The 27,538-nt window shown below is 43.6% G+C and overlaps 2 protein-coding genes across 2 annotated transcripts in view; one reads left to right on the top strand and one right to left on the bottom strand.

Annotated features, from left to right (window-relative positions):
• git1 (G protein-coupled receptor kinase interacting ArfGAP 1) overlaps positions 1-9,080 on the bottom strand; it is a 31,557-nt gene extending 22,477 nt beyond the window's left edge. The window contains exons 1-3 of the mRNA XM_056283033.1: positions 8,957-9,080; positions 4,889-5,022; positions 3,137-3,249 (exon numbers count right to left, since the gene is read on the bottom strand). Coding sequence (XP_056139008.1) covers positions 3,137-3,249; positions 4,889-5,022; positions 8,957-9,008 — 299 coding nt within the window. The 5' untranslated portion in view covers positions 9,009-9,080. The remainder of the gene's footprint in view (positions 1-3,136; positions 3,250-4,888; positions 5,023-8,956) is intronic.
• Positions 9,081-10,787: 1,707 nt separating this feature from the next.
• The window catches only part of ankrd13b (ankyrin repeat domain 13B), a 117,924-nt gene continuing 101,173 nt past the window's right edge, over positions 10,788-27,538 (top strand). Inside the window, exon 1 of the mRNA XM_056283767.1 lies at positions 10,788-10,895. Coding sequence (XP_056139742.1) covers positions 10,788-10,895 — 108 coding nt within the window. The remainder of the gene's footprint in view (positions 10,896-27,538) is intronic.

Raw genomic sequence — 27,538 nt, 5'->3', positions numbered from 1 at the left:
GTTGCAAATCATTTAGCTCTCTTTAGAAAGTTACGTGACAGGAATGTATAAAATAAGAAACTAAAAAAAAAAGACACTTCAGTCACTCTGGTGGATGTGTGGGGACTTGATGGGATGACAGTTCTGTGTGCAGGGTCTACTTAAACTCAAATCTGAGTAAACTGCTTGGATATGTCCTCCAGCACTTTCCCTTCAGTTTTTGTGGCTTATTTTTTCTTATTTGTACCATGTGAAGCGCTTGCAAAAAAAAAAATCCATCCACTTCCATATCAAATAAGAAAAAAAAAAGACCGACATGAGAGGAAGAACAAACCCACAGGAACATTTTTTCTCAGTGTGGCCTGAGCGGGTATCCTTCTTGTTTTCCATTTCAAGCAACCATACTCTTATCAGACATTTATTTCTTGGTTGTTTGAAGAATTTGGTATTTAAAATTCTGCACCACATTGTGGTATCAGTCTTACACGGCATTTAGATTATTGTTTATAACACTTTTTCTTTCAGACATCGATGCGTCCCCTGCTTTTTAATTGGTGAAAATTACTGGATCCATTTTATTCTTTTAAAAACACTGGAGATTTGCACAGGAACATTTAAGGGCAGTGATGTTACTTAATCTGCAGAATGGACCAGAAATGATAGGTCAACCACGGCTTCCTGAATGTTTCACTCAATCAGTCACACTCAAATTTTCCTGGGCAGTGCACAATATGCCCACATATTTGTGGCACGCACACACACACACACACACACACACACACACACACACACACACACGCTAACAAAACATGGGTAGGTGAATTGAGAGGAATACTTTTCTGCAGGTCAAATTTGTGAAACTCCTATAGTAATTTTTCACTTCAGAGATAACTACCAGGAAGAGGAATCTTCCCATGTCTACAAATTCCTTTTTTTCTTTTTTTAAAGGAAAAACAAAGATTTTAAACACATGGTAAAACATTAGGAACAGTGGGTTAGGGCCATAGAATTTGATATAAATCAACATTTCATACTAACTGATAGAAATGAAACGCTCATACAACTAAGATATCTGAAAGTCAGTGTTGAAGCAGAGTTGTTGATTTCATTGGCGATGTCGCTGCAACTATTTAAACCACTTAAAACACTACAACGACCGGGATTTCACTAAACACACTAAAACGACCAAGGGTGGTCAAAATGACGGCTAGTTTTTAAACTCCATATTCTGTCAAGATAAATACCCAATTGAGATATTAAAGCATTGCATATGTTAGTATGTCTGTTAGCAAACGGCTGACACCAAAATTAACATTTTAACAACTTTAATACTATGTTTCAAACAATTTAAATCACAGCTGTCCAACGCCTGTAAATACTGTAGCGCCTCGGTAGTAGTCATGGTGCATCTGAAATGGCGGCTGTACCCAGACTTGTTGGAAATAATCAAAAATCAAGTTTAGACTATTACTCTGCACTGGAGAATGCTAGTGTGTTTCTAGGACAGAGCAATGAACATAGCGAAGGAAATGATGCAACCAACACGTCATAAATAGTGACATGACACGTGCCATGACGCGCAGTCATTTTGACCGGTCATAATCGTTTTAGGTAGATCTTATGATAACTTTTTTTAACTTTTTTTCCTGAAATTGATCTAAGACTCATTTTAATGCAAATAATAATATAGACAATCTTTTTTTTTCACAAAGTTATTAAACTTTGAAAATCCGAAATGGTCAAAATCACCACCTTGGTTGTGCTAGTGTTAAATAAGTAACCTGGCATGCTTGCATACATGCTCTGTTGTGACGGATCAGAGGCCAATGAATGAAACCGTTAGTACATAATTTTCCTGCACTAAAGGACACTTTTAGTGTTCTCGTAAGGGCGTAAGAACTGCAGACTAAACACGAAGCTAAACTCCACTCAAATTTAAGAAAGAGTCATCGTCATAGTTGCAGAAACATTTACTGGCAACTCCTTCACAATGACATGGAGTGAAAACTGGAGGATAACAAACACAAAAAAGGAAATTGCACTAAGTCTTATAATGTTTTTTACAAACTCAGAATTGCACTGGAATTAGCACTGCAAAAGCATGAACCACTTTTTATATATTTGTAAATACAACGTTTTTTTTAATCCCAACCCATCAAATGCATTTTCATCAAATAACCCTTAATCTATGAACTTTAGCATTTAAATAATGAAATGCAACAACTTATGACACTGATTCATCAGTCCTTGTGTGTGGCGTGACTGGATCCGTGTACTGACTAAGACATGTGCCTTTCTCTGCCTTTCCAGTATTTCCTGGTCTGACTGACAGGAAGTGATGTGTCTCTGACTGATGAGAAGTGATGTGTTTGAACTAACAATACAATTCAAAATAAAGGCATTGCAAGCAGTAATAACATTACAAAATAACAACATGTCTTGTAGACATCACAACACTGTTAGTCTAAATCATACTTGCTCCCTTCAGTGTCACTTTCTGTCATCTTGTCTGTGGATGTTGATTTCAGCTTACATGTTTTGCCCTTTCTGAACTGAACATTAACCCCAGTGGAGTTTCTCAGCATTGAGCTTGTGTGATGGTACACATTGCTCTTCCCACAAACTGACTGCTAGTGGCATTGAAACAGACATACAATAAGCCCAACAACTTTCTCAGAAATTATCAAACACCTCTGAAACTTTTCTTATCGGCTACTACTCCATGCATGTTTTTATGTTACAATAACTATCCCTTTAACTGAGAGTGGGCAGTCCAGATCCCTGAAACAGACAGCTGGAAAGCTAGAGAAAGTAGTTTAGACAAAAGAGAGAGTGTCATTATGCTGTTGTGATTCCAATCCGAACGTGGCCCATTTAAGTCCAAAGATGCAGTTTTAACCACTGCACCATCACTGCTTTGGCTACGCTACCATGAGAAGAGAGCTAGGTGGTTATCTAGAAAAATAAACTTCTGTTGCTAAAAGAAAACTCTTTTGGGGTCAGTTCATTAAGAAAGTTGAGGCACATTCTCTTTCTACCTACTGGACACCAGATCCTGATGTTTGACATCGACTACTGCCAGCAAAGCTGATGGGGAAGATGAGTTCTTCCATATCAAGGTGTATGCTCTAAATTTTTGGCCTGTGCACAAACTTACTGGACTTTGTCCTGGGGGTTGGGTTTCCTCCGACCACTCTGCACCTGAGCAGGGTCCAGAAGACTGTGCTCCCATATGGAGTTGGCCCCATTACTGGCCAGGGTCTGCACCATCTTTAACAGACACACACACGTACACGCACACACGCAAGCACGCATGCACAGAGAGAGAGAGAGAGAGAGCAGGGCTTCAGTACTGGAAAGAACATTACTAGAGCCACTTATTAAATACCCTGAAACAAAGACAATTGTTTCTATCCACTGTGTTTGTTATTTATTCTGTGCAGTGGAGAAGAAACATGCCATGGATTGTTGTGGAACAGGGGGTCGGTAAAAGGAGTTGTGTCATTGAAGTTATCAAGGGGACACCTCAAATCACAAATGCTCAAATGAAGACAAAGTAGAACACTGCCGAAATGCTCAAACAATAAAAAATGTTTAAAAAAGAAAGAAAAAAAAAGCATTTTTTTTTCTCTTTCTACCCCAACATTCTGCACTAGAACCCACAGCTGGGACTAAAGAAAGGACAGATGTTGAACCAAAACTTGACATGATGTTCCAAAACATTTCTGCAACAAAAAGGTACTGAGAAGGCAAAGCAGCTTAATTCTTAAGACAGGATCCTTACCCTGGTAAAGGCCTCCTTACATCAATAGGATACTGGGTCCCTGCCAAACCTCACCTCTTGCCAATTAGTTTTTGTATTAGAGTTGCAGATCTGCCACACAGTAATGTTTTTTTGCACCCATATCTATTAATCCTTGATTACATTGAAAGGAGGGTTTTTTCCAAATTTATTTCTGATTTTTCTCTTTTTTCTCCCAATCTAGTGGCCAATCGATCCCTATTTTAGTTCAAACACCCACACTCTTACTGCATGCGTTCGCCAACTGCATCTCTCCGCCCGGCAGTCTAGAAGGAGACGCCTCCCCATTTTCGTGACAAGGCGAATCCAGGCCGAACCACTGCTTTTCTGACACACACACAGACGCATTCATGCGACGAACGCAAGCCGACTCCGCCCCCCTCCCAAAGACAGCATTGCCAATTATTGCTGCTTCGTCGAGTCCGACCATAGTTGGATCTGACGAGACCGGGGCGCGAACCCCAGTCCCCAGTGGGCAACTGCATCGACACAAAGCTGATGCTTACACCACCACACCACCGCGGACTACAGAAAGGATATGTTTTAAGCACATCACGAAAACTCTGAATAATTATCTTGTAGAGTACTGGAGGCAATGTAAGTTCTCTGAAGCAACTATGGTCAAACAGCAACACTCAGCTGGCCAATTTGCCTTTTGGATTGAGCCCAAAAAGAGACTGAAGACATATAAACGGAGACAGCCAGTGGTAGTTAGTGGCAGAACTGAATGCAGGTAATTGAAGCAGAGCCTGATGCAGATAGATGGTGACAGAGATAGAAGGAAGTATTTACAAATGAAGATATAGACACAAGCAAGACACAACTCAACAGAGGTAGACTGGGCAAATTTTAAATGTATACTTTTTTCGTTTCTAAAAAAACAAAACAAAACACAAAGAAATGCACAACAGGAAACAGTCTCAATCCTATTCTTAGGATACTGGACTGATCCTTACCTGTGGCAATGAGGTGGGTCTCAGGTGTTTGCCTTTTTTCTTTCCAGATGTGTCCACTGAGACAATCCCCCTTTACCCACCTTCACCCTTCTTCAACCCAGCCCTTGTGACTGCCCCTCCCTGTCCCCATCTGCTCTCCTCTGAGCCTTACCTGCAGCAGTGCGGGAGGCCATCCACTGTGCCTCAGGTGCTTTACTATGGAGATGTGACGACCAAGGCTGCGATGGACCGAGCAACACTCATCACAGATCAGAACCCCTCGGTTGATACTGGTCCAGCCCGGATCTGAAAAGAAAACAGAAAGAGTGTGAGAGAGAGGGCTGGCATTGGGAGTGCTTTGGGCACAGAGTATACAGTGGCTAACCTACCAGGTTGTGAAGGAGTCATTTAAACTCTACACCATAACAGTGATTAAGGTCTAAGTTAACAGTCCTCCAGGATCCTCATCCTAAAATAAAGCCTAAAATAAAGAGCCAAGTTGCCACTGAGATGGGTTTAATGATAGCCTCTTATAGAAAGACTATGTGGTAACATTTTGTCCCACCAGGAGCACATATGCTCAACAGAAATAATTAGGAGTGTCGGGAAGAAATGCAGGGTTTTACTGTGTTAACTGAATTTCAAGTTACATTTACAACCCCTTTTTTTCAAGCCCCCCTCAAATTTGAATGTTGATCATATTTCATGTTTCAATGGGCAATTGTGCCTTGCGTGCTAGCAGCAGGTCCCATTGATTCATTGGCTGCTTTTTTCATGCAATATTGGTGGAATCTGACATGCCCATTCACTACTGATCTTAAACAGTGATTTTGACACCCAGTCAAAATAGAATGTGCGCACACATACAATTGTGTGCACCTACACAGGGTAAACGCTGAGCTTTTATCAGTCATGAGTTGCTTGCTATAAAACCAGTAGCGTCTAGTTGGCAATGCAATGAAGTGTAGGTGATGTTTACAGGTTTTGGAGGGCAATGGCATTGGTTGTTGTTGGTTGCTCAGAGAAGTTAAGTGAATCTTTTTCAAATGGGCAATAATGTCAGGTTTGTTGTATATAAAAGAGTTACAGATAGAATGGAGTTAAGGAATCAAGGCCAGCTACTGAGTCTTAGCCACGGTCTAGACTTGCAGTCTAGGTCATGTTTATGCCGTCAGGATCCTGATGTGATGAGCTGCAAACAACAACACACTCTGGAACATCAACATACACACAAAAACACACACATTCAACAAACATCTACTGTCTGCATTAGTCACTCTCAGGCTGGGATAAACAAGGCTGAGCTTAGGGCATTAATGGAGCTAAAATAGTTTATCATCTGATGAACTAAGCAGCACTAAGTCTTTTTACCCACGGATAGGGAGGCAGCAAAAGCTGAATGATTTTGAAAAGAGCCATAGCCTAGTTTAGAACACTAGCCGATAGGCTTTAAATGCTGAACTGCAGCAATTTAATTCCTTAATCTGTGTAATGAATATAAAAAACACACCCACTAGCTAACCTATCTGCTTGGCCAGCTGGATCAATACTAGCTTCCACCATCAAGCTATTAGACTGGGATAAAAATGATTGGCAAAGAGGTATTGGCAAATGGCATTAGTCAAACTTAAATGATGACATCCTTTCCAAGCTAGAGCTGGCCTGTGATGGTTAAGTTCCAAACCAATTCAGACTGAGATCATTTACATGGTTTTCTAAGTGTCCTTCTGGACTAGCTGCACATTTTTATTAATGCAAGTTCATTTAGTGATGGACATTTAGATTTGAAGTCTGAAAATTCTTTGCCAAAATAAATGTTCCACTTCTAGCTGCAGGATAAAGGCTGTATGCCTAGCTGTCAGTCTTACTCATTTAGGCTGAAAGCTGCCGTTTCATGTTTCATTGGCTAGGAAAATCATATTTCACACAGGATGAGGCTTTACAGCTCTAAGTAACCATTTTATAGTATCAAAACTTAACTTCACTGTCACTATTGGGCTGATTTCAATAAACAAACAGGCTTTTCTCCTCAAATGTTTCTTACTGAGATGTGTAGGACAGATGAGCATGTCAGTTCTTGACATATGGAAGAGAAATCTGGAACAAACACTGGCCAAAGTGTCACCAGCTAGTGGCAGACAGTATGCTGATACACTGTATGATTCCTTATTTATTTATTTCATAATTTAATATGATTCAACGTGGAATGAGTAATACTTGGAAAAAAGTCACAAAACTGTTACTGCGCTGAAGAGCAACAATACAAGGGATAATAATTCAACATGAGGAGCTTACAATCATGGCAAAATTGAATGCTGACACCATTAATACTGAATCTAGCCATGGAGTGATATTAAAGCCCCCTCAATCTCAGGTAAGGCAAGACTGTATAGCTGCACTTTGTAGCAATGCAAACAGAATTATCTTGCAGTATAACAGAGGGCTAGGTGGAAGAGAGGTGGCCTGTCACCACTGGCTAGGTCAGCATCTTGTGAGGTACAGTCAGTGTGTGTGTGTGTGTGTGTGTGTGTGTGTGTGTGTGTGTGTGTGTGTGTGTGTCTGTGTGTGTGTCTGTGTGTGTATGTGTGTATCATCCTATGAAGGGGCTGCATAAATAAAGCTGAGTGTAGGATATTAGAAGAAGTCTAGAACCAATACCAGTCACACCAATGAGCTTAAACAAACAAGCTTATAGGTCACTTTTTGTACAATATCTATATTTATTGTTTCCCCATAACAAACGTTCACCTTGACAACACAGTGACTTCATTATATCTGTTATACGATTTATTTGATCATGGAGACAAGCACATCGATCGACATTTCTTTGACAGGGGCGGGGCATGAAGCAGGCTGGAGTGCTTTGGTCAGGATGTAGTAAGGTAAGAGAGGGAATGGAGGACAGAAAGTCACTGATCCAGGCAGGTAAGGAGAGATTTCCAACAGGGAATAGGTTTAGGTTGTAAATCAGAGGGGAAAATGCAGTCAGAAAATGGTAAGTACAGAGCAGTTGGGCATTGAAGATTGTAGACAGTCAAGCATGCTCAAGCTATTCAACACAAATGCACACCTACACAAACTACACATTCCTAAAGGGGAAAGCAGCTGTGAGGGCGAGAGCAGCTGCCTTAACACACGCACACATCAGTGAATGCAAACACACGCACACAAAAATGCCCATATCCAAGTAATCCCCCTAAACATAGGGGGCAATATATGCAATGGCAGAAAAAGGGATGACAACAATGTTTTGGCATCATTTCATACACAAACATAAGAATGTCATGGCAATGTAAGAATAATGCTGCAAATGTTTACTGAAATTATAGCCAAGTCCTTATTACTACGTTACTCAAATCTAATAAAGTATAGACATGTTTTAGGTTCTTTTTTATCTTTCAGGGTAATTACTACTGAAAAAATCCTTAACAGCCCTTAGCTTACGTAAATGTGAATGAGAATAGAAGTCAAGAAAGTGAGTGTGTGACAAAACTATCTTTCATTTGCACTGACCAACTTTCTTAAGGTTATTTTCATTGGTGTAAATGGGAAGTCACAGAGATCAGGAAAATGGCATTAGTTTATGTGTTAGCTTTACTAGCTAACTTAGCAGTAGCGCTTGCTAACTATTCGAAGTTAGCCCGCTAACGTCGTAGGCAGGTAGCCGGCCAAACCTCACACTAAAACGCTTTGGGACCAAAGCTAGCGTTTACACACAGGCAACAGAAAACATGGTAGAGATGTCACTAGCTAGTTAGCTAGTATCAGTATGAGGGTGTAACGTTTGGTTATTCGCTGACAAGCCTGTCCGTCCTAAACGCTAACTCGCTAACCCGGCTGAGCTAATGTCACCAGTCTAGCCCGGTCCAGAAAAACCAAAACAAATGTGTGCCGCCGAGTCAGGGCAGCTACACAAACCTGACTCTCACATCCATCAACGCAGCAAACAAACCGGTGGCCCTCGTATAAGTTTACTCAGTCCGGGCAAATAAATGTACAGCGGCCTGTTAAACTGAGCGAGGTAAACAGCTGTTAGCAAACCGTATGTTTCGTTGTGGTAACACGCCTATATCATAGGTGTTTATTCCGGGCCCGAGCAACGCCTGAAAACGCTGGCCGTTTTCCTGCTCTGCGGATTCCGCTGACAGTGACAGCAACCACAGGCCTCCCGTCCCATCATGTCGCCCTCCCTCCCGACGTATTGTTCCTGTTAGGGTTTTTTTTAACTCCATTTTCCTACCTGGCGCACTGCAGTCGGCGCAGACTTCTGTCCTTTGGAGCTTCCTTGACATATTTAAAACGCTCCCCCGGTGCAGCGGCTGATCCGGAGAAGTAAGTATTTATTACGGACGGGTGCTCGCCCTTCCCCGAAAAAGCGACGACGGCTCGTCTCCCGACGCAGCCCCGAATCCCCGGAAGCCTGGAGATGCGATATGCTTTCCCCGCCAACTAGTTTCCCGTTTCTCCTACTTTACTTCGTCCACGTTCAGTCGTGAACTCCCAGACCGCATCCGAATCCCTCTGTTATGATTATTGTTATTATTCTAGCTGTCCGTGCGAGGCTCATTTCGACAGGAATCCCAGTCCAGACCTGGACCTACATAACGGTGTACGGCACCGCTAGCAGCTCGCCGAGAGACGGCAGCCCCGCTCTCTACCTGTCACTTTCCCCACACATTACCGTGTCCCCTCTTATCCCTGCACCGCCAACGGATGATATAGTGGAAAGAATGATCCGATCGTTGGTTCCGCTCACCATCGAGTAGTCCTATTTGTGTTTGGGGTTTTTTCTCTCTTTGTTTTTGTTTTTGTTTGAGGTGACGGCTGGCAGACTGCGATAAATGTCGTGGGCCAATTTTTCAATGTTATGTTTCATTTCAAAACGTAAAACTGTTGCCGCCAATGTGTAGGTTGCAAATGAATCAACTTCTACAGCAAAACTGCCTTTATTCTTAATACTGTGATTGTGTTTCCGCAGTGGCTGGGATAGTAAGCTCTTACCCCATGCAGGTTTTCTTCCCAGTCTGTCACTATACACAAAAAGTGTAATTCGGTGATGAGGACATCTGGAGATGTCAACCAAAGAGGAGACAGACTAACCCGGTAAAAACCTGTAGACTCTTGGCATTCCCTTTCACATGTCTGCCACTGAAAAGTGATGAATGGCAGCTGTAAACTCAGAAATTCAGAGCTATTCCCTTCCAGGGTTCCCTAAAAGTTTTTTGGAAAGAGTCAAAGAAGATCTTATTGATTGATTGATTGATTGAATTAATCACTAATTCGCTGTCTATACCGGCGTAATTTAATTCAGGGATGTGGGTACACGTGTATCCACATCCCTGAATTTAATTTTGTCTTCACTCTATGGTAAATCATGGACAAATCGCTAGTCTATTAAGGGGGCTTCTATTATTATCATTATTATTGTTATTATTATTGTTGATGGTATTATTGTTATTATTATTATTCAGGTCGAGCGTCCTCGGATGATGATGATGATTATTATTATTATTTTTGTTGTTATATTGGTTTTGTTATAGGTTCTTTTAATGCCATATAATTAAAGCAAACTTAATGCTGAGAGGGCTTTGCATTTGGCCCCTCATTGGCATCATTTTCTTCAGTGTTCCTGCCATCGGATTGGCTGAGGCTGCGTACATTTCATTGCGGCTTGTCATCACCGGCTCGCAGCAGCTCATTTCTCTCAGTCACCGTTGTGTGGGAATAGGGGAGGGTAGATGCGCCCACAGCAAGCCTGTAGTGTGGGCTATATTCAAGAAGGAAGAGGGAGAGAGAGAGGGCTAGAGGTATAAGGGTGACGGGATAATGCTGACATTATGAGACGGTCAAAAATCCTTTTCAAGGGGCTCTGCTTTCTGCAATAAGCGCGGGTAGGGAGGGAGTCATCTACTAGCAGTGACTGACTGACGACAGGGCTACCTACGCCTTTGGCATCACGATAAGGATGATGGGCTTATTATAAGCGGGAAATTAATGACAAAGTAACCCCCCAAATCCACGGCGAAAACTGACAGGGGAAGAGACGGGAGGGGGCGAACTATGGTCCGAAGATGATTTCCGCCAAGAAAACTCCGGAGAAGAGTCGTTATCCTATTCACTATTTGGTGTGGCACAACAAACATCGACAGCTGGAGAAGGAGCTTGCAGCGAATGAGCAGGTGAGAGAGCGACAGGCTGAAAAACAACCCATCCATTCCCAGCCAAACAGGCCTGTTTCTGCATTATAGCGAGGCGCTTGAAATGGTGTGGCTCCGTCCACTATCTGGGTGGTGGTCAGGCGTTTGGGGATCAGAAGTTAATCGTTGTCTTGGTAGGTGGGGGTAAGGCTCTTTAAGACCTTACCCCCACCCTGATATGCGAAATCTTTATCCATTGCATTATTTTTATAGTTCAGTTGCACGCGTGTTATTTAACACAATAGGGCTCAACAACACATTTTTATTTTTTTGCTCTTTACAGATCTTTTTTCCAAAAAATTACGTCAGTTAATTGAGCTATCTCGGGAAGTTGTGACAGATGTTAATTGGTAGAAAATAGCCAGTTATTTCCAACCTGATGATTATGAAGTATGGTTGTGTGTGTGTGTGTGTGTGTGTGTGTGTGTGTGTGTGTGTGTGTGTGTGTGTGTGTGTGTGTGTAGGAGTCAACTGTGCCTTGGGCATGTGTAGAAGCAGCTTCATTGTGAAATGTGTTCAAAGCTGTGGTCTCCCAACCTTCCCACTGCTACCGAAACCATTTCTAAATGGGGTGATACAGTCCAGATACTGTAACATGGTAACACAATGACCAACATTGGGCTACCAACACAGTTATCACAGGGACAAAATCATTTATGCATTGTACCATATAAGGTTTCCCAAGAAAATTGTAATAATGAAAGCATGTGGTCAAATAAGGCTTTTATGCACCATGGGGGGAGGGGGGGGGTCAGATGCTGGACATGATTACACAAAATTACACAAAAGGAGCTGGTAAAAGTGGATCTTGTGCTTGTTTGCGTGTATATGAAAGCATGCATGCATGTGAGAGCATATGTGTTTTTGCATTTACACTGCAAGAGAAATTCTCTGCAGTTACCATCATTATACCATCATAGTTATCTTCATTGACTGTCCTCCATCCTATGTTGAAGGCTTCTGGAGGATTAAAACTTCTCAGTCGCTTGCCACTTCAGCTTGGCGAGCGAGGGGGAGGGACAGTCCATTAAACATGGGGGATTTCTTTTGTGTGTGTCCGATTATTAATTATTTCGAGGCTTGAGTAATCGTGATATCTACAGATAACGTTCAATTGAATATAAAACACACAATACAGTCATAAAAGAAAGAAGCATAAAGCAAACAGTTGGAATTAGATTTTGATTGTAGGTGCTTATACTTCTCTCATGTGGTAACGCCCACACAGTTGACGCTAGCAGCTAGACATTAACTTAGACTTAGGCCGCTTTTATTTGTCATCATGCATATAAGGGAACGAAATTACGTTTCACAAGGACCTCAGTGCCACATAAAAACAAATAACACAATGAATATTAAAAACAAAAGGTGCATTAAAAGCAAGAATTACTTCACAGACTTAAAGATCAGAAGCACACCTGACATGGACACTGAGTAAGCTGGTCATAAAGTCATTTTATGGACGGTCTAAGTGTTCAGGCTATAAGGTTCCTCAACAGTCGGAGGAATGAAACTGTTGCGTAGTCTGGTGGAGGCAGCACGGATGCTCCGGTAACTCCTGCCAGAGGGTAGGAGGGTGAAGTGGATATGGGAAGGATGAGTGGGGTCCTTCACAATGCTAAGAGCCTTCCGGGTGCACCGTGCGTCAAAGATGGCCTGGATGGATGGGAGAGCAGTTCCTATGATTCTTTCAGCTGTCTCACTATCCGCTGTAGGGATTTGCAGTCAGAGGCCTTGCAGTTCCCATGCCAGACAGTGATATAGCTCGTCAGAATGCTCTCTATGGTGCCTCTGTAGAATGTAATAAGGATTGGTGGGGGGAGACTCGCCTTCTTCATACGCCGCGGGAAGTGAAGATGCTGCTGGGCCTTCTTGGAGAGCGCAGTGACATGTGAGGACCAGCAGAGGTCCTCTGTAATGTGAACCCCCAGGAACTTGCTAACTCTCTCCACGTCCATACCATAATGGTCAGAGGGGTATGGTGGGCGCTGGTCTTTCTAAAGTCAATAATGACCTCCTTAGTTTCTCCTATATTTAGGGTGAGGTTGTTGTTTTTGCACCTCACCACCAGTTGATCCACCTCTGCTCTGTATGATGATTCATCGTTGTTGCTGATGAGACCTACCACTGTAGTATCAGCAGCAAATTTATAATGAGGTTGTTCAACAATGGCGACACATCTGGGTGCAAAGCCAAATATTACATCGCCTATTTGGACACATTTTGGCTTTGAGCCAAACAACAAGGAGCAGCCAACGAATTTGAACGAGGCAATATGACGCATTTGTAGGGGGGAAAAATTCTTTTTTTTTTTTACCTTTTCACCACGGTAAGAAAAAATGCATACCATCACAGCCCTACTGATGGACCCAGAACCCGACCACCTGTCCAACCTCCATTAAAGGACTCTCCTTCCACCAGTGGCTACTTCCCGCACTGCCAGCACTCCTGACCTGATGAGGCACCCCCTATGGGTCCGGGAGGGTGGAGGTTGAAGCTGGGCCCTATGGATAGGGAGGGCATAGAACGGGACAGGTGTGGGGGGTATGTGCTGCTGAGTGGTGTGTGTGTGTGTGTGTGTGTGTGTGTGTGTGTGTGTGTATGAGTGCTCTGGTCATATCTCCTCGAGGCCGGGATGGGGTGAACCGCAGAGTCACCACGTCGGTCCAGGAAGGGTGAGGTGGTCCTCCACTAGGGCGACGGCTTGGGCCAGGCCCCCAGGACAGTTTCACTGGACCCAGTTGGCGGTTGCAGGGGGAAGGAACGTGATGAACTGCTCCACTGCTACTTGCTGGTGGAGGTCCTCTAGGTCTGGCTGCAGCACCATCTCGCCATGTCAAGGAGTGGCTGCGCTAGAATGAGGGGATGACTGGCGTCCTGCAGGGCGATAATCCTTAACCAGCGGCAATGCCCCTCTGTCGTGAGCCCCACCCCGGTCCAGGGCGGCTTGCCTGATAGCATAGCAGTCCCCCTGGGAGGACGCCGGTAGGCTGTGCTTGATGACTAGTACCTCCCTGGTGAGTAGGGGAAGCTTGCACACAGCCTATTCCTCCTCCGGCCTATGCTGTGCTCTCGAAGATGTACAGGAATGCCTCGGGCCATTGGTGGTTGTCATCTTCGGGAGGGTGATCTGGGGCCAATGAGATGGTGTACTGGCCATACCACCCCCACAGGTAGCCAGAGGGGTGTGCAGCGGCTCCCTCAGGAGAGCCTGATCTTCGGCCTGCTGAGGGCCATTTCCTGCAGGGCTTGCGTCTGCTAGTGCTGCATGCAGGCTTGGCTCTCCTGGAGGTTGGGGATCCAGTTGAGGGCTCACCCTAGCAGATATTTTGTGGCTGACTTGATTGCTGATCCATCCACCTGTATGGGCCACCACTGTGACAAGACTGTTGTCAGTGGGAGGGTTCAGGATGGAAAGATGCACATGGTTTCGGTGAAACAAGTTTTGATTTACAATGTCTTTGTGTGCTCAGGTGCAGGAGCTGCCTCACTGTCTCGATTCAGAGTGGTGTGTGTCTCCTCTCTCTCTGGTTTTTTCAATAACATGTTCTGCCGGTGTCTGTTCCCATGTCCATGTCAGCCAGTCCAAGACCCTGTTTCATTGTGGTATATAAAGCATAGATTGTCGATTAAGCAGACCTTAGGCTGATTGCTAATCAGCCTCCCTACTAACAGAAGCGTGTGCTCTCCCATGACCCACGCCCCCTCTCTCCGCTTCCAGCCGATGCTAAATCACACCCCACTACCACCACATCCCTCTTTAATGTTTAATATTTTTAGTTTCCTCATCATTGTTAAAAAGAAAATGGCACTCATTCCTGCTGGTCATTATAAGGGCATTCATTGCATAACAATGCAATGAGATTTCAGTATTTCCACATCACCATTATTAAAGCATAATTAACTGTTAGAACATTATTTGTGATACATTCCTGCTCTTCTAAACAAGAGGTAAAATGAAGTTATTCTTATTATCATTATTATTATTATTATTGACAATTTAGTTAATGACAAACCATTCATTAACAGAAAATGAGATGCATGGCTAAGATAAATAACTAGTAAAAAATATATAGGTAGCACAATAAATAATAAAAATGTGAATAAAATGCAGGTGCAGAAACTCATAGGGATAAGGGTTGAGGCGATTCACAGGAGAAGGCATTTCTAAAAAGGTGTGATTTTAGAGGATCTGTACAAGAGTCTAAAGTCTGTGGTGCTCTCAGATTGTCATTGAACCGTGTTCAGCGGACAGGCTGCAGAAGAACAAAAAAAACAAAAAACACTATAGTAAAACATCAAGCACCATATGAAACATCCATGACGGTCACAAAATGGCAACAGAGCTGATGAGTAATATAAATCAATTAATCTCTTTGTCTTTTAATGCTCTGTTTTTGCTGAGACAAATTACAAGGTGCAGGAAGTGATGATCATGTTACCGTGCAAAACGCTTTCTGCCACTGCGATTTGGTTCTTTCACAACAAAGACATACCACATAACGTGTACATTTGCACATTAAGTGAAGTTTTGCAGCCATTATTGTGCATCTGAACCTGTGGCTGGACATCGGCATGTGCCGTTGGGTTTGCTATTGCACAAAAACTTAATAAATTAGTCCCCAGATCCCAAAAGTCTTACATTTTGCAGGGCTCCATTGCAAATATTTATATTTCATGAGTCAAATGTTATTCTCCCGCTGTAGTTTTGAACTGAAGACCTTTTGATCATATCTTTGTAGAATTTTTTCTTATATGAGAGAACAAACATAAGACTCCCTTTGGAACCCTTCATCCTCGAGACCAGTCTCCAAATTTGGGAACTGGAAGCACTTCGGAATTCTCTTACCCGGTGTATATTTAGCGTTTATTTTTACATTGACTTTCATAGTCAGAAAAATATTTTTCGCTGGATTATCGCGCTTAAGATGTTTCAACGCAAGCACACACGAGCAAGAGATAAGAAAAGACTAAGAGATTTAGACGATTCTGACGAGGTCAAGTTTTCCATTTGCTCCTTACTCTGGCTGTAGGAAAACTCTCCAAGACCCTTGCCTAAACCCCAATCTGTTAAAAGATGGCCATGTTTAATATCAGAGGAGAGGAAGTCAGGAAGAGGCAGGTACTGTAGTAAAACTGTGATGGAGGAACAATAGAGCACCACTTCCCTCTTCTCTAGTTCCCATCTCATAACTGATAGATCCTCTGGTTGATCTCATCAATAACAGTAGCTTTCAAAGTCTCTCTCTCTCTCTTTCTCTCATCCTGTTTGTGGGTTTGCTCACATGCATAGATGACCATTTGCATGTGTTACTTTACACCCACATCCATAGACACCACACTGGCATCACATCAGTATCAGATGTTATTTCAGCTGACATTTGTGGTTTGTTGTATATAGAAAACAGGGCTCTCAGGCTATATGATATGTCGGTGATAATGAAACAAGAACAGCATGCACATACTCCATATCACACACCAATTCAGGGGATTTCTGAGTGCCATGTACAGGCCTAAGGTAAAGTCTGCCTTGCTGCAGGACTCGTTAGAATGGTGCAGGTTAATGATAACAGTTAAATGTAATCTAAATAACAGTAGTATGGACTGTAAACTGTCTGCATTGTCTCAGAGTTGCCTACACTTGCAAATCAGTCTGCAGCTAAGATTTAACACCCGATCCTTATTATATTTAGCCCGGTATATTTTGGTGCTGAAAATTGCAATTGCTAATGTGAAAATCAAGGCTACCAAGCTACTTTACCAGATGATCTACACTTGCGTCATGCAAACCAAATCAGACAAAGCATGGATGAGTCTAAAATAGGCTGTGAATGTGGAAAAAAAATACTGAAGCAGCTGATACTGGACTTGTGCTGGATTTTTTTAATGTAATGTTTAGTTGTATGGGCCATATTACCACCACATTCACTTATTTACGCTTAACATCCAGCACTAAATCTGTTTAATGTGGATATGCTTGCAATACTTGATGTAAATGTTGCTTTGCGAGGGGGAAAAGGGGGTTCAAAATGTATTTTATTATCCTGTAATTCTTTAACATTAGAGCCAGCTTTGGTGGGTTCAGGACAATTCTTTGTGCTTGTGGCTGGGGGTGGAAAGCAAACTTATAATTAAAGTGGGTGGGTATGGCACAAAAGGCAACAGGAGGAGGCGGGTAGCTTGATAAATGAACATGTGGTTTATCATTGTTATTTAAAGCTTTTCTAGTTTATAAGATAGCTGACAGAAAACCCCTGCCACCACTTTGTGCAAACACACACCTGGTGTATACTGAAGGGAGTTCACAGTCCAGTATCAAAGAGGGAAGTGAAGAGAGACAGAGAGAGAGAGAGAAAGAGAGAGAGAGATTTTTTATTTTAAAAAGGTACATTTATTCAGAATACATTACAGTCCAGCAGCTGATACTCAAACACAATCATCTCTTTATAATCCAGCTCATGCAAAAAAACAAACAAAAAAAAAGTTTCAGGGAGAAAAAAAGACCATTCAGTAGTCTAAACAAGTATGTGTAAAAACAGAAATTCAAAATAAAATAGCCCAACATGAACACAAAGTCAGTTCGGGGGTTTGCAGCAACACAACATCCTGTCCTTAGACCCTCGCATTGAATGAGGAACAACTCCCTAAAAACCCCTTTAACAGGGAGAAAAAATAGGAAGAAACCTCAGGGAGAGCAACAGAGGAGGGATCTCTCTCCCAAGATGGACAACGTGCAATGGATGCTGTGTTTATACAATTTACATCGCAAATAAATAAAATAAAACAAAGCCAATAATACAGCCAGGACTTTCCCTCATTACACAAATAAAAAAAGAAAAACAGATCTTCATCAACTCCCACTATGCACAATACCCCCCCCCCCCAGTTCTGGAAAAAAGGCCATGTCTGTGTAGAAGCTCTGCTCTGTAGGGTGATGTTCATGGTGGAAACCAATTTCTGGGAAAGTTTTGGAGCGCACCGGCTGTGGACATCCAGCCTGGCTCCATGAATCAGTGGCTCCTTCAGCAGCAGTAAGAGGAAGATCGCCCAGTGCAACACACTCGTCGACCAAATTCGTCTTAAGCATCGTCGAGAAGTTGTTATTTTACCTTCTGTGCAAGGTTTTTCAGTCTAAAGATTTCCTGGTCAGTAAATGTGTTTACTTCCAAATCTCCTGTGTTTTTCATAAAACATTTGACTGAGTCAACAAAAAGCTGCAAGTCTGGAAAGTAGTTTCCACCTTGACTGCCGTCAAACACTTGGTGACCTGTAAAAACTTCCTGATTTTCAGGAAAGCATAGTTCCCTTCATTGGCCACCTGTGTACGAGGAGTAGAAACTAACTCACAGTCACCTTCTTCTGCGTCCTCCTCAGATGAAGAGGAGGATGGCTTTTTATCTTTTGAATCCCCCTTTGCTTTTAAATTTTCCTGTCTACCCTCTGTGGGCTTCCTTTTAATAGGCTTTTTTTTAAATTGTATTTCATCATCCAACAGCATCTCTTCCCCTTCCTCAAATACAGACTCTGCCACTCTAATAGCAGTCTGCTGTATTTGCTTCTTCCAACCACAATTCATATCTCGCCCAGCCAATTTGCTACACTCCCATTCTCACTGTTTTCATTTCCATCAGCTTCCACCTGTTCAAGTTCTGTCACCTTCTCATCGTGATCACCTTTTTTAACCTGCTCATCCTGCCCACCTTCCTCTCCTACCTGCTCAGTCCGTCCGTTGTCCTTGTGTTCTCCAGCCTCTGTCTCTTTCTGTTTCACCACCTGGTCTATTTCTCCTGCCCCTCGCTCCCCAGCCTCCTGTCTGCCCTGCGCCGACTCGGCAGCACCGTCTTCAGCTGGAGATGTGCCACTCGTGGCGGCATTGGGAGATGAAGGCGGCCCTTGAGGATCAGATCTACCCTCACTCCTGTCGGGACAAGATCTTATTAAATGCCCCTCAGACCCACAGCCAAAACATTTCATCATGCCGGATGTAACAAAGACAATGTAGTCAAACTCGTCGATCCTGAACTTAAGCTTTAGATCCAAATCCTCTGCATTATCTCTCAGAATTATGAAGCCTTGTCTCCTATGGGACACAACGTGTCTCAAGTGAGGAGACTTGCAACCCGAAGAGACCGTTTTTATCGGGGACACCAGCTGTCCGTATCTTGCAAGCTCCTTCTCCGGCATTACTCATGAACAGGGGAACATTAGAAATGGTGATTCTCGTGGCAGGATTAGCCAGCGGCAGATAGGGGGGTCAACGGGAGTCCACCACTTTCCACCTCCTGGTTGGCTTTATCAACACTATCGAGAAACATGACTACAGCAATGTTCATTCTGGATGCTGATTTTATGCTTCCATATCCCACATGTTCACCTACCATGAGGCAGCACTCCTCCACCGAGCATTTGACCACCAGAGCCACTCTAATCGCATGCCGGCATGTCAACTTTTCAAACGTCGTCCCTCCACCTCCCACAGTGGCCATATTGCCCCGCTGAGGGAAGCAGCAGCGCTACCGAAAAAAACAACTCCACTTAGACCTGTCACTGGAAAAAAATAACTAACTAAAACACAACAAAAAAAGCAGATGAAAAAGGACAAGATGGATAGGGGGAAAAAAGCTTGTTTTAGAAACTCTTTTATACCAAAGCAACACACTGCTACTCCGTCCTCACTCGCACTTGCGATTAGAGACAGGGAGAGAGGGAGAGAGAGAGAGAGAGAGTCCTTAGACCTTTAACCAAGCCTTTAATGGTTCAAGTCTTCATTCACATCAAGATAACAATATTAACACAAATACTCATATACATAGTGAAAAACACAACAATTGCCATAAACAGTAAAAACAAAAGGATACAGACCTTCCTCTATTTATTTTTTTCAGAAATTAAGAAGAAGCACTTGGTTTTCTACAGTGCACAGCATATCCTCATGTCCCCAAACAGAAATAAATTCTTCCAAGTTTGAAATAATTTTGATGAACATGAACTCAGTTTTCAGCCAAGCAGTCACTAGACCCCTGAACATGAGTGTAGCATCCGTGGACCCTGTGCCTTTCATTCTGTTTCTTCTGCTAAGCCAAACGCTCATTTTTGCCTGACCTATCAGAAAATTAACCAAGTTGACACGTATGTACTGTGCTGCTGTGTACCTCAGACCAAAGACAAACAGGCTGTCTTCGAGAACTTCTCCTAAACCTCTGAGCCACTGCTGCAGTATAGAGAAAAGAGGGCTCAACCTGTGACATGTGAGCCATAAGTGCTGTAGAGTTTCTTCATCATTACAGAAAGAGCAGTGGCTCCCTACCCAAGGATCAATGTGTGCCACATGTCTGTTCGTAGTTACAGCCCAATGTACCACCCTCCACTGTAGATCCGCAGTGGGTTTCTCTATGAGGGGGGTTTGTACAGGGACCTCCAGCTGCCCTTGGGGGATGAGCCTGGTGCCAACACACTCAACCACCTCGACTCCTGTACACCAGATAGTAATGTTCTGTTGAGAACCTTTACAGTGACTGCATACAAGGCCTTCTGTGATAGAAGTCATGTAATTTTGGTGTTTTGAAAGACAGAATGACCCCCTTCACTTCCTCATGCTCCTCCACTACTGCACGGATGGACAAAGATGGAAAAACAGGCCACATAGCTGGCTGATCCTCTCCAAACGCTGCTCCTTGTGCCTCTTTGAAAAAGCCAGGAAGTGCACTGATCACTTCCTCCAACAACCTCTCCATTAAACGAAGAGATTTAAAGCCAGTCTCTTGGCTCAAAATGTCAGCCGTCTTCCACTGTCCTCCTGATCTGAGACATACTAACTTTGTAAGTCCAGCTCTCGTGAGGGATCTCTGTACACTTACGGAGCTGAGCGTCCTGCAGTGTATCAGTGGGTTATGGAACAGTGGTTCTTCCCCTACACTGCCATAGATCTGGGAGTAGTCTCTTTTGGTGCTTAAGACCGTTCCCCAAGCTCAGAGGACAGACTGATAGAAGGGTGTCGTAGTGAACTCCATGCCAGCTAGGTCCAGAAGGAACAAGTGTTTGTTGTAGTTCAGGTTCATAACCCTCCGAAGCAACACAGATGCGGTTTCACCTTAAAGTCGTTGGTACTGGTATAAAAGTTGCTGCACAGTTTGAAGGCGAAAAGCCGTGATACAACTGTGGAGGTCAATCAGGCCCTGCCTTCTTCTAGTACTGGTAGGAACAGTACAGCAGATTTGGTCGAGTGAAAGCCTCACCAGAAGAAGCTCACCGGCGTCCTCTGTACTTCCCTTATGAGCGTGTCTGGAGGTTCTACAACTGTAAACCGGTGCCAGAACATCAAGGCAATCAAGTTGTTAACAATCAAGACTCTCCCCCTATAGGACAACTGAGGTTGGATCCAAGTCCATTTAAACAATCGGGCACTGATCTTTTCAATTAAACCCTCCCAGTTTTTGCTCAGAAAGCGGTTACTACCCAGAAAGACACCTAGGCATTTTATCCCTTCTGTGTTCCACTGCAGCCCAGCTGGTAATGTTGGCTTCTCTTTATTGTTCCACTACCCCAGTAAGAGACCCTCAGATTTTGACCAATTGACTTTTGCAGAGGAAAGCTTGTTCATATAAGTCCAATTTCTGCTTGAGAATTTTTAAATCATTTTGAGTTGTTATGAAAACCATGACACTGTCAGCATATGCTGATAAGCTAACTATATTGGTGATGTTACCTGAAAAGGTTAGTCCTGAAAGCTTCTGCCTGAGCTGAAATAAAAGTGGTTTAATGGCCAGGGAGTACAGCATTCCAGATAAGGGGCAACTCTGTCTAATACCTCTCTGAACAGCGACAGGTCGGCTGAGTCTACCTTTAACAGAAGACTGGCTCCGGAATACAAAAACTTGATCCAATGAATAAATTTATCCCCAAAATCAAAACCTTCAAGTGTTTTAAACAAATAGCAATGATCAACCCTATCAAAAGCCTTCTCTTGAGCTAATGAAAGCAGGCTAAAGTCCAGCTCCTAAAGCTTAGATATATCAATAATGTCCCGTATCAAAAAAACATTATTTTTAATTGTACGGTCAGGGACACAGCACATCTGGCTGTAATGTACAACCGTATCCATACACTGTTTCAGTCTATTTGAAAGACATTTTGCAATTATCTTATAATCAGTACATAACAATGAAACCGGTCTCCAGTTTTTCAACAGGCCAAGATCTCCCTTTTTGGGTAACAGTGTTAGGACAGTCCTTCTACAACTCAAAGGTAGAGTTCCAGAATCCAAACAGTCTTTAAATACACAATGTAAGTAAGTCTTGTCCAATTAGAGTCCAAAACGTCTTGTAAAACTCTGAAGGAAGTCCATCAACTCCGGAGGCTTTGCCACAGCTGAGCTGCTGAACTGCTGCAGACATCTCGTCAAAGGAGATGGGGGACTCCAGCGAGGCTACCTGTATTTCACCCAGCTGAGGCAGTCCCTCCAGTATCTCCTCCACACAGCCAAAGTCACACAGCTCCACACTGAACAGGCCACTGTAAAAGTCTATGGCCAACTTCCTCATCTCCGATGGATCAGTTGTTATTGCCCCATTGGAGATGCATCACATTATTTTTTCTAATGTTTCTTTCGAGCTTAAAGAAAAAAAGAAGTTGGAGCGTCTGTATCTTTAATGGTGGAGATTCAGGTTCTGATTAAAGCACCCTTTGCTCTCTCATGTAGGAACCTACCTAAAGCCTTCCTCCTACTATCCCAGGTCCTGCTGTTGCCATCATTTCCAATAATCACTTCATCTTCTAATATCTTAATTTCTCTCTCTAATTCTTCAAAACAGATTTTCTCTATACTGACAGTGTGTTTTTTGTATTGCTGACATAAAATCCTAATTTGTGTTTTTCTACCTCCAACCATTGAGATAAGCTCTCAAAATCTTTCTCCCTCAGCCTCCAATGACTCCAGAAGTCAGAGAAGAACTGACAGAAAGCTTTATCATGCATTAGCCGTACATCGATGTGCCAGTAGGAACAGTGTTGAAATTGAACACGTAAGGAAAAATCTGCCACTACTAAACGGTGATCTGAAAATCCCACAGGTGATATCATGGACTTAATTAACCTGTTGCTGTATATTTCATTGAGGTAAAGCCTATCCAAACTGGCTGCCCTCACAGTACCCTTGCCAGCTTTTACCCATGTGTACTGCCTAACTGCTGGATTAAGTGTCCTCCAAACAGCCGTGAGGTCATTTTCTGCGACCACACTGGACAGAAATTAAGCTGACGGTGGATGGGGCTCTTCTGAGTTTCTGTCAACTGTAGGATGCGTAGTGCAATTCCAGTCTCCTCTCACCACTATGACTGAGCCACTATTAAACTGTTTAAGTTGATCCTTTTGCTAAACAATCTCAAACAATCATTGCCAGTAGTATAAGCATACACATTTATAAAGACAAAAGGTATTTCTCTGATTGTTGCCTGAGCTACTTGGATTCTGCCCTGCTCCACTTCACGTCAAAACATTTGCTAAAAGAAGGCGCTGCGAGAAAAGAACAGCAACACCTGCACTAAAGTTGGTACCATGGCTCACAGAAAAAAAAACTGGCCTGTCCAACTCATTCCCCACTCTATCTCGTTGTCTATAGAGCTATGTATTTCCTGTAAGAGCATAGCTATGTTTTTAGCTCTACTCAGCTCAGCTACCATACCTCGCTTAACTCTATCCTGTCCTCCACTAATGTTTAAACTTCCTACCCGCAAACTTTCCATTAAAAAAGGAAAGAATATGAAGGATAAGACAGTGAAACCTTCCCAAGAGAAACACACCTTTTGTGTATCACCCATATTTTAATTTTGTACATCTAAAGGAACCTTTCCTCGCTTTTCTTTCCTAAGTTTAGTCAGAATCTTCTTTAGACGAAATCTCTTGTGTTTACTGAGCTCTTCATATCCAGCTGTTTTTCTATTCTTCATAACCGAGTTAAACAAACCTGTCCACATCAGAGAAGTACTACTTCCACAGACTGTCTGCCATATGTTTCATCAAGGAAATCATTAATCTCCTTTAAAGAATATGACTGCTGATCACCTTGTGACATAATATCCGTAAACTGTGATAGGCTGTCCTCCTCTGTCATTTCCTCATCTTTATTTCCAGCGTTTTCACAGTGTGACTCACCTGTTGCAGAGGCCTGACTCTCAGCCTCAGCTGGGTGACTGTCTCACTGGTTCTGTCCGTCCTCCGTCTCTGCATGCATCCATAACCTGTGCTTCAGTATCACTTAGGTTACCGTCATTTTCATTGTTGCTGTCTTGCGCCGTTGTTTAATTTCCCTTCAAATCAGGTTGCGGATCACCGGTTGCGGTATCTCCCGCCGCCTGCTGCGCTGTTTGCGGGCTACCGCCCTCAGTGGCGCCTCCACGCTGCGGCTCGCCTGAACTGCTGCCCGCTGTGGGCTCCCTGCGCGGACATGGCCGCACTCAAAACATTTCACACAGCCGGAACTTGCACACAGAGTGTAGAAACCGTATTCTACTTTAAATGACACTTGCAGATGTTGTGAAGAATCATTTAGATACATGAAGGCCTGTCTCCGCAGGGAGTTAGCATGCTGCAGTCTGGCGTCGTCGCAACCCAGACGAACTGTTCTGAGCCCGCTAGCAAACTTTCCGAAACGACTCGGTTCTCTTTCAAGGAGCTCGTTCGGGATAAATGGAGGTACGCCTGACACGGTAACACGATGGCAAAAACAATGGCGAGACGGCTACAAACGGATCGTCCAGCACCAGGCCTCTCTCAACCAACAGGCGGACCAAACGCTCCTCTCGGAGAAAAGCCACCACGGCTTTGTTCCTCCGAGAGCCGGAGGTGATGTTCTCATAGCCGACCTGTTGTTCTCCTGCAGCCAGGAGAACCTGACAGTGTACCCAGAGTCAACTACGACTCTAACCCCGTGTCTGATAGACGGAGGAGGAGAACCCTCACCGGGGAGTGACGCCATACTGCACACCGCCAAACTCCGGCCAGCTACTCCAGTCACATCCTAACAACTAGCAACGAAGTGAGAGTAAACTCCTCTTACCTTACCAAGTAGAAAGAAAAGTGAAAGCTGTAGAAAAACAGTGAATTAAGCCAAAAGACACACAAGCTCATTCAACACCCCCACTCGCGCTGACACACCCAACCTCCCAGCATGCAGTGCAGAGAGAGAGACAGACAGACAGACAAACAAGCAGACAGACAGAGAGGGGGAGAGAGACAGACGGACAGACAGACAGCGACAGAGAGAGAGAGAAAGAGAGAGAGAGAGAGACCGACAGACAGACAGTGAGAGAGAGAGAGAGAGAGAGAGAGAGAGAGAGAGAGAGAGAGAGAGAGAGAGAGAGAAGATTCATTTATAACCAAAGACCTTTGCTGAAGATGGAAGAGAAGGAGCGAGAAAAAAGAGAGGGAGAGATGCTTACATTGTGGAAACATTAAAGAAATGTGGGCTTATAAAGTTGAAACAATATTATTTCAAAACGTGTTAGTGATAACTCCTTTCATGTGACATCATTGTGGACATTACGTTACAACCATGCAGTCACGGCCCAAAGTGACACGGCAGTATTGTGTCATTTTCATACTATAATGCTTTGTCATTGCTGAAAGTGTTTATTCTGGAATCATCTGTGTAAAAATAATGCGGTGTCAGTGACCTCAGTATTACGCAGCCGTAAAATAACGGTAATCTACAGCCATATCCACATAAGAGCTCTGTAAAGCCATGCCCTGCAGTTAGCAACATGACGATACTTGTTTCGTTGCATTTCATTATGTGCGTATGTCAAATATCTGCTGTTGTTCATGATTGCACTATTATTTTTCCTTTCAGCTAAACAACAAGATGGATAGCTACAGATTATGTGTAACAGTGAGGAATTTTGCTTAGAGCCTTTGCTTCCAGGCCAGGAGAAAGAGAGAGTAGTGAGTATCCTCCTATGTGTAGCCAGTGTTCCATAAGCACTGCACATCAGTGTGTGTGTGAGTGTGTGTGTGTGTGTATGCACGTGCATGTCTGTGTGTGTGTCCGTGTGTATGCAATAGTTATTTTCAAGTGGGCTGGGGTGAAGCATCACCACAGGGTAAACTGGCACCAAGCGAGCACCTTGTGTGTGTTTTTTAGAAGGGGAGCGATATGCTACCCCAGCAGACTGGGGAGGAATGGCTGGCATATCGACTGGCAGTCTTACAAAGAGAGGAGCTGAGAAAGGGAAGCAAAGAAGAGGAGAATAAAAGCTGTTGAGTGCCAATTTGATCAGCATGAAAGACAAAAAACAGAGAGTGAGAGAGAGAGAGAGAGAGAGAGAGAGAGAGAGAGAGAGAGAGAGAGAGAGAGAGAGAGAGAGAGAGAGAGAGAGAGAGAGAGAGAGAGAGAGAGAGAGAGAGAGAGAGAGGATGTAGGAAAACAAGAGTGATAAGAGAGACTGTTAAAAGGAGCCAGGAGACGAGGGACATATTCTGATCGTTTAATTTGTGGCTATGTTCAGCGGAGCCATAAAACAAAGGGGATTAGAAGGAAGGAGCAAATAGCCAGGTAGGACAGACTGAATTGAGGAGCAGGGTGATGAATTGAGTCGGGGGTGAAGAAGAGAATTTGAGTAAGAGCAGCATCTGTCTTTGTTGCAGCCAGAGCCCCACACAGGAATAAAGGCAAAGTGTTACTGAAAAAGAGCAGTGCCTTGTAAAGAGTGATGGTCTTCCTCAGAACAGAGGCAGGAAATGAAATTAAGATCTCTGCTCTCTTTCACAGTCTGCTTCATGTGCTCTGTTTCTTTTGACCGCATCTCTTTCTCTGGCTGTTCTCTTTTTTCACTGCCTGTCCTTCTCCTTCCTTCTTTCTCTCTCGCCTCCTCCTCTCCTTCCCTGACTCATCTCTCTCTCTCTCTCTCTCTCTCTCTCTCTCTCTCTCTCTCTCTCTCTCTCTCTCTCTCTCCTCTCTCTCTCTCTCTCTCTCTCTCTCTCTCTCTCTCTCTCTCTCTCTCTCTCTCTGTCTTTCTTGCATGCACGTGCACGTGCACACACACACACACACACACACGCACATGCACATGCACACACACAAACACATTGCCTAGAATGATGATGATGCCCTCAGCTAGGTGCTAATGTTAATTCAGTAGTATAAAATCTAATGCCAGCTCAGTGTGATGGAGCCATAAATTCAGCTCCCAGTGTTCATTTCCCTTCATTCCCGGGCTCGCTTCAATACTCCCACCATCTTCTGTCTGCTAGCTGGATCTCAGCACCCGAGCATCCACTGTCCACATGGTGGCTCACCACTCTTCTTTTCTCTTCCTTCTCCCTGCCTGTCATCTTGAATCACATCTATCCACTCTTAAAAAAAATTCTTATTCTCTCATGTGGGGCCTCCCATCCCTCTTTTCTCATTTCATCCAACTATACATCCATCACTTGCCCGCCCACCACACACGGACTCCTCCTCCCGTCTCCTCTGTGTAATAAAAGCCAAGTCCTAATTGCAGCGGAGTGTAGCCACAAGGGGATGCCACAAGACTGGGCCGGGGTCAAATTTAGTTAAGTTGTTGAAAGCTTGAGAGAACGAGAAAGAGAGGCAGAGAGAGAGAGAGAGAGAGAGAGAGAGAGAGAGAGAG

Source organism: Lampris incognitus, chromosome 7 (assembly GCF_029633865.1).
Source record: "Lampris incognitus isolate fLamInc1 chromosome 7, fLamInc1.hap2, whole genome shotgun sequence".
In the NCBI taxonomy this organism is placed as follows: Eukaryota; Metazoa; Chordata; class Actinopteri; order Lampriformes; family Lampridae; genus Lampris; species Lampris incognitus.
The sequence above is the reverse complement of the archived record's forward strand: the minus strand, read 5'-3'. Positions and strand labels throughout refer to the sequence as shown.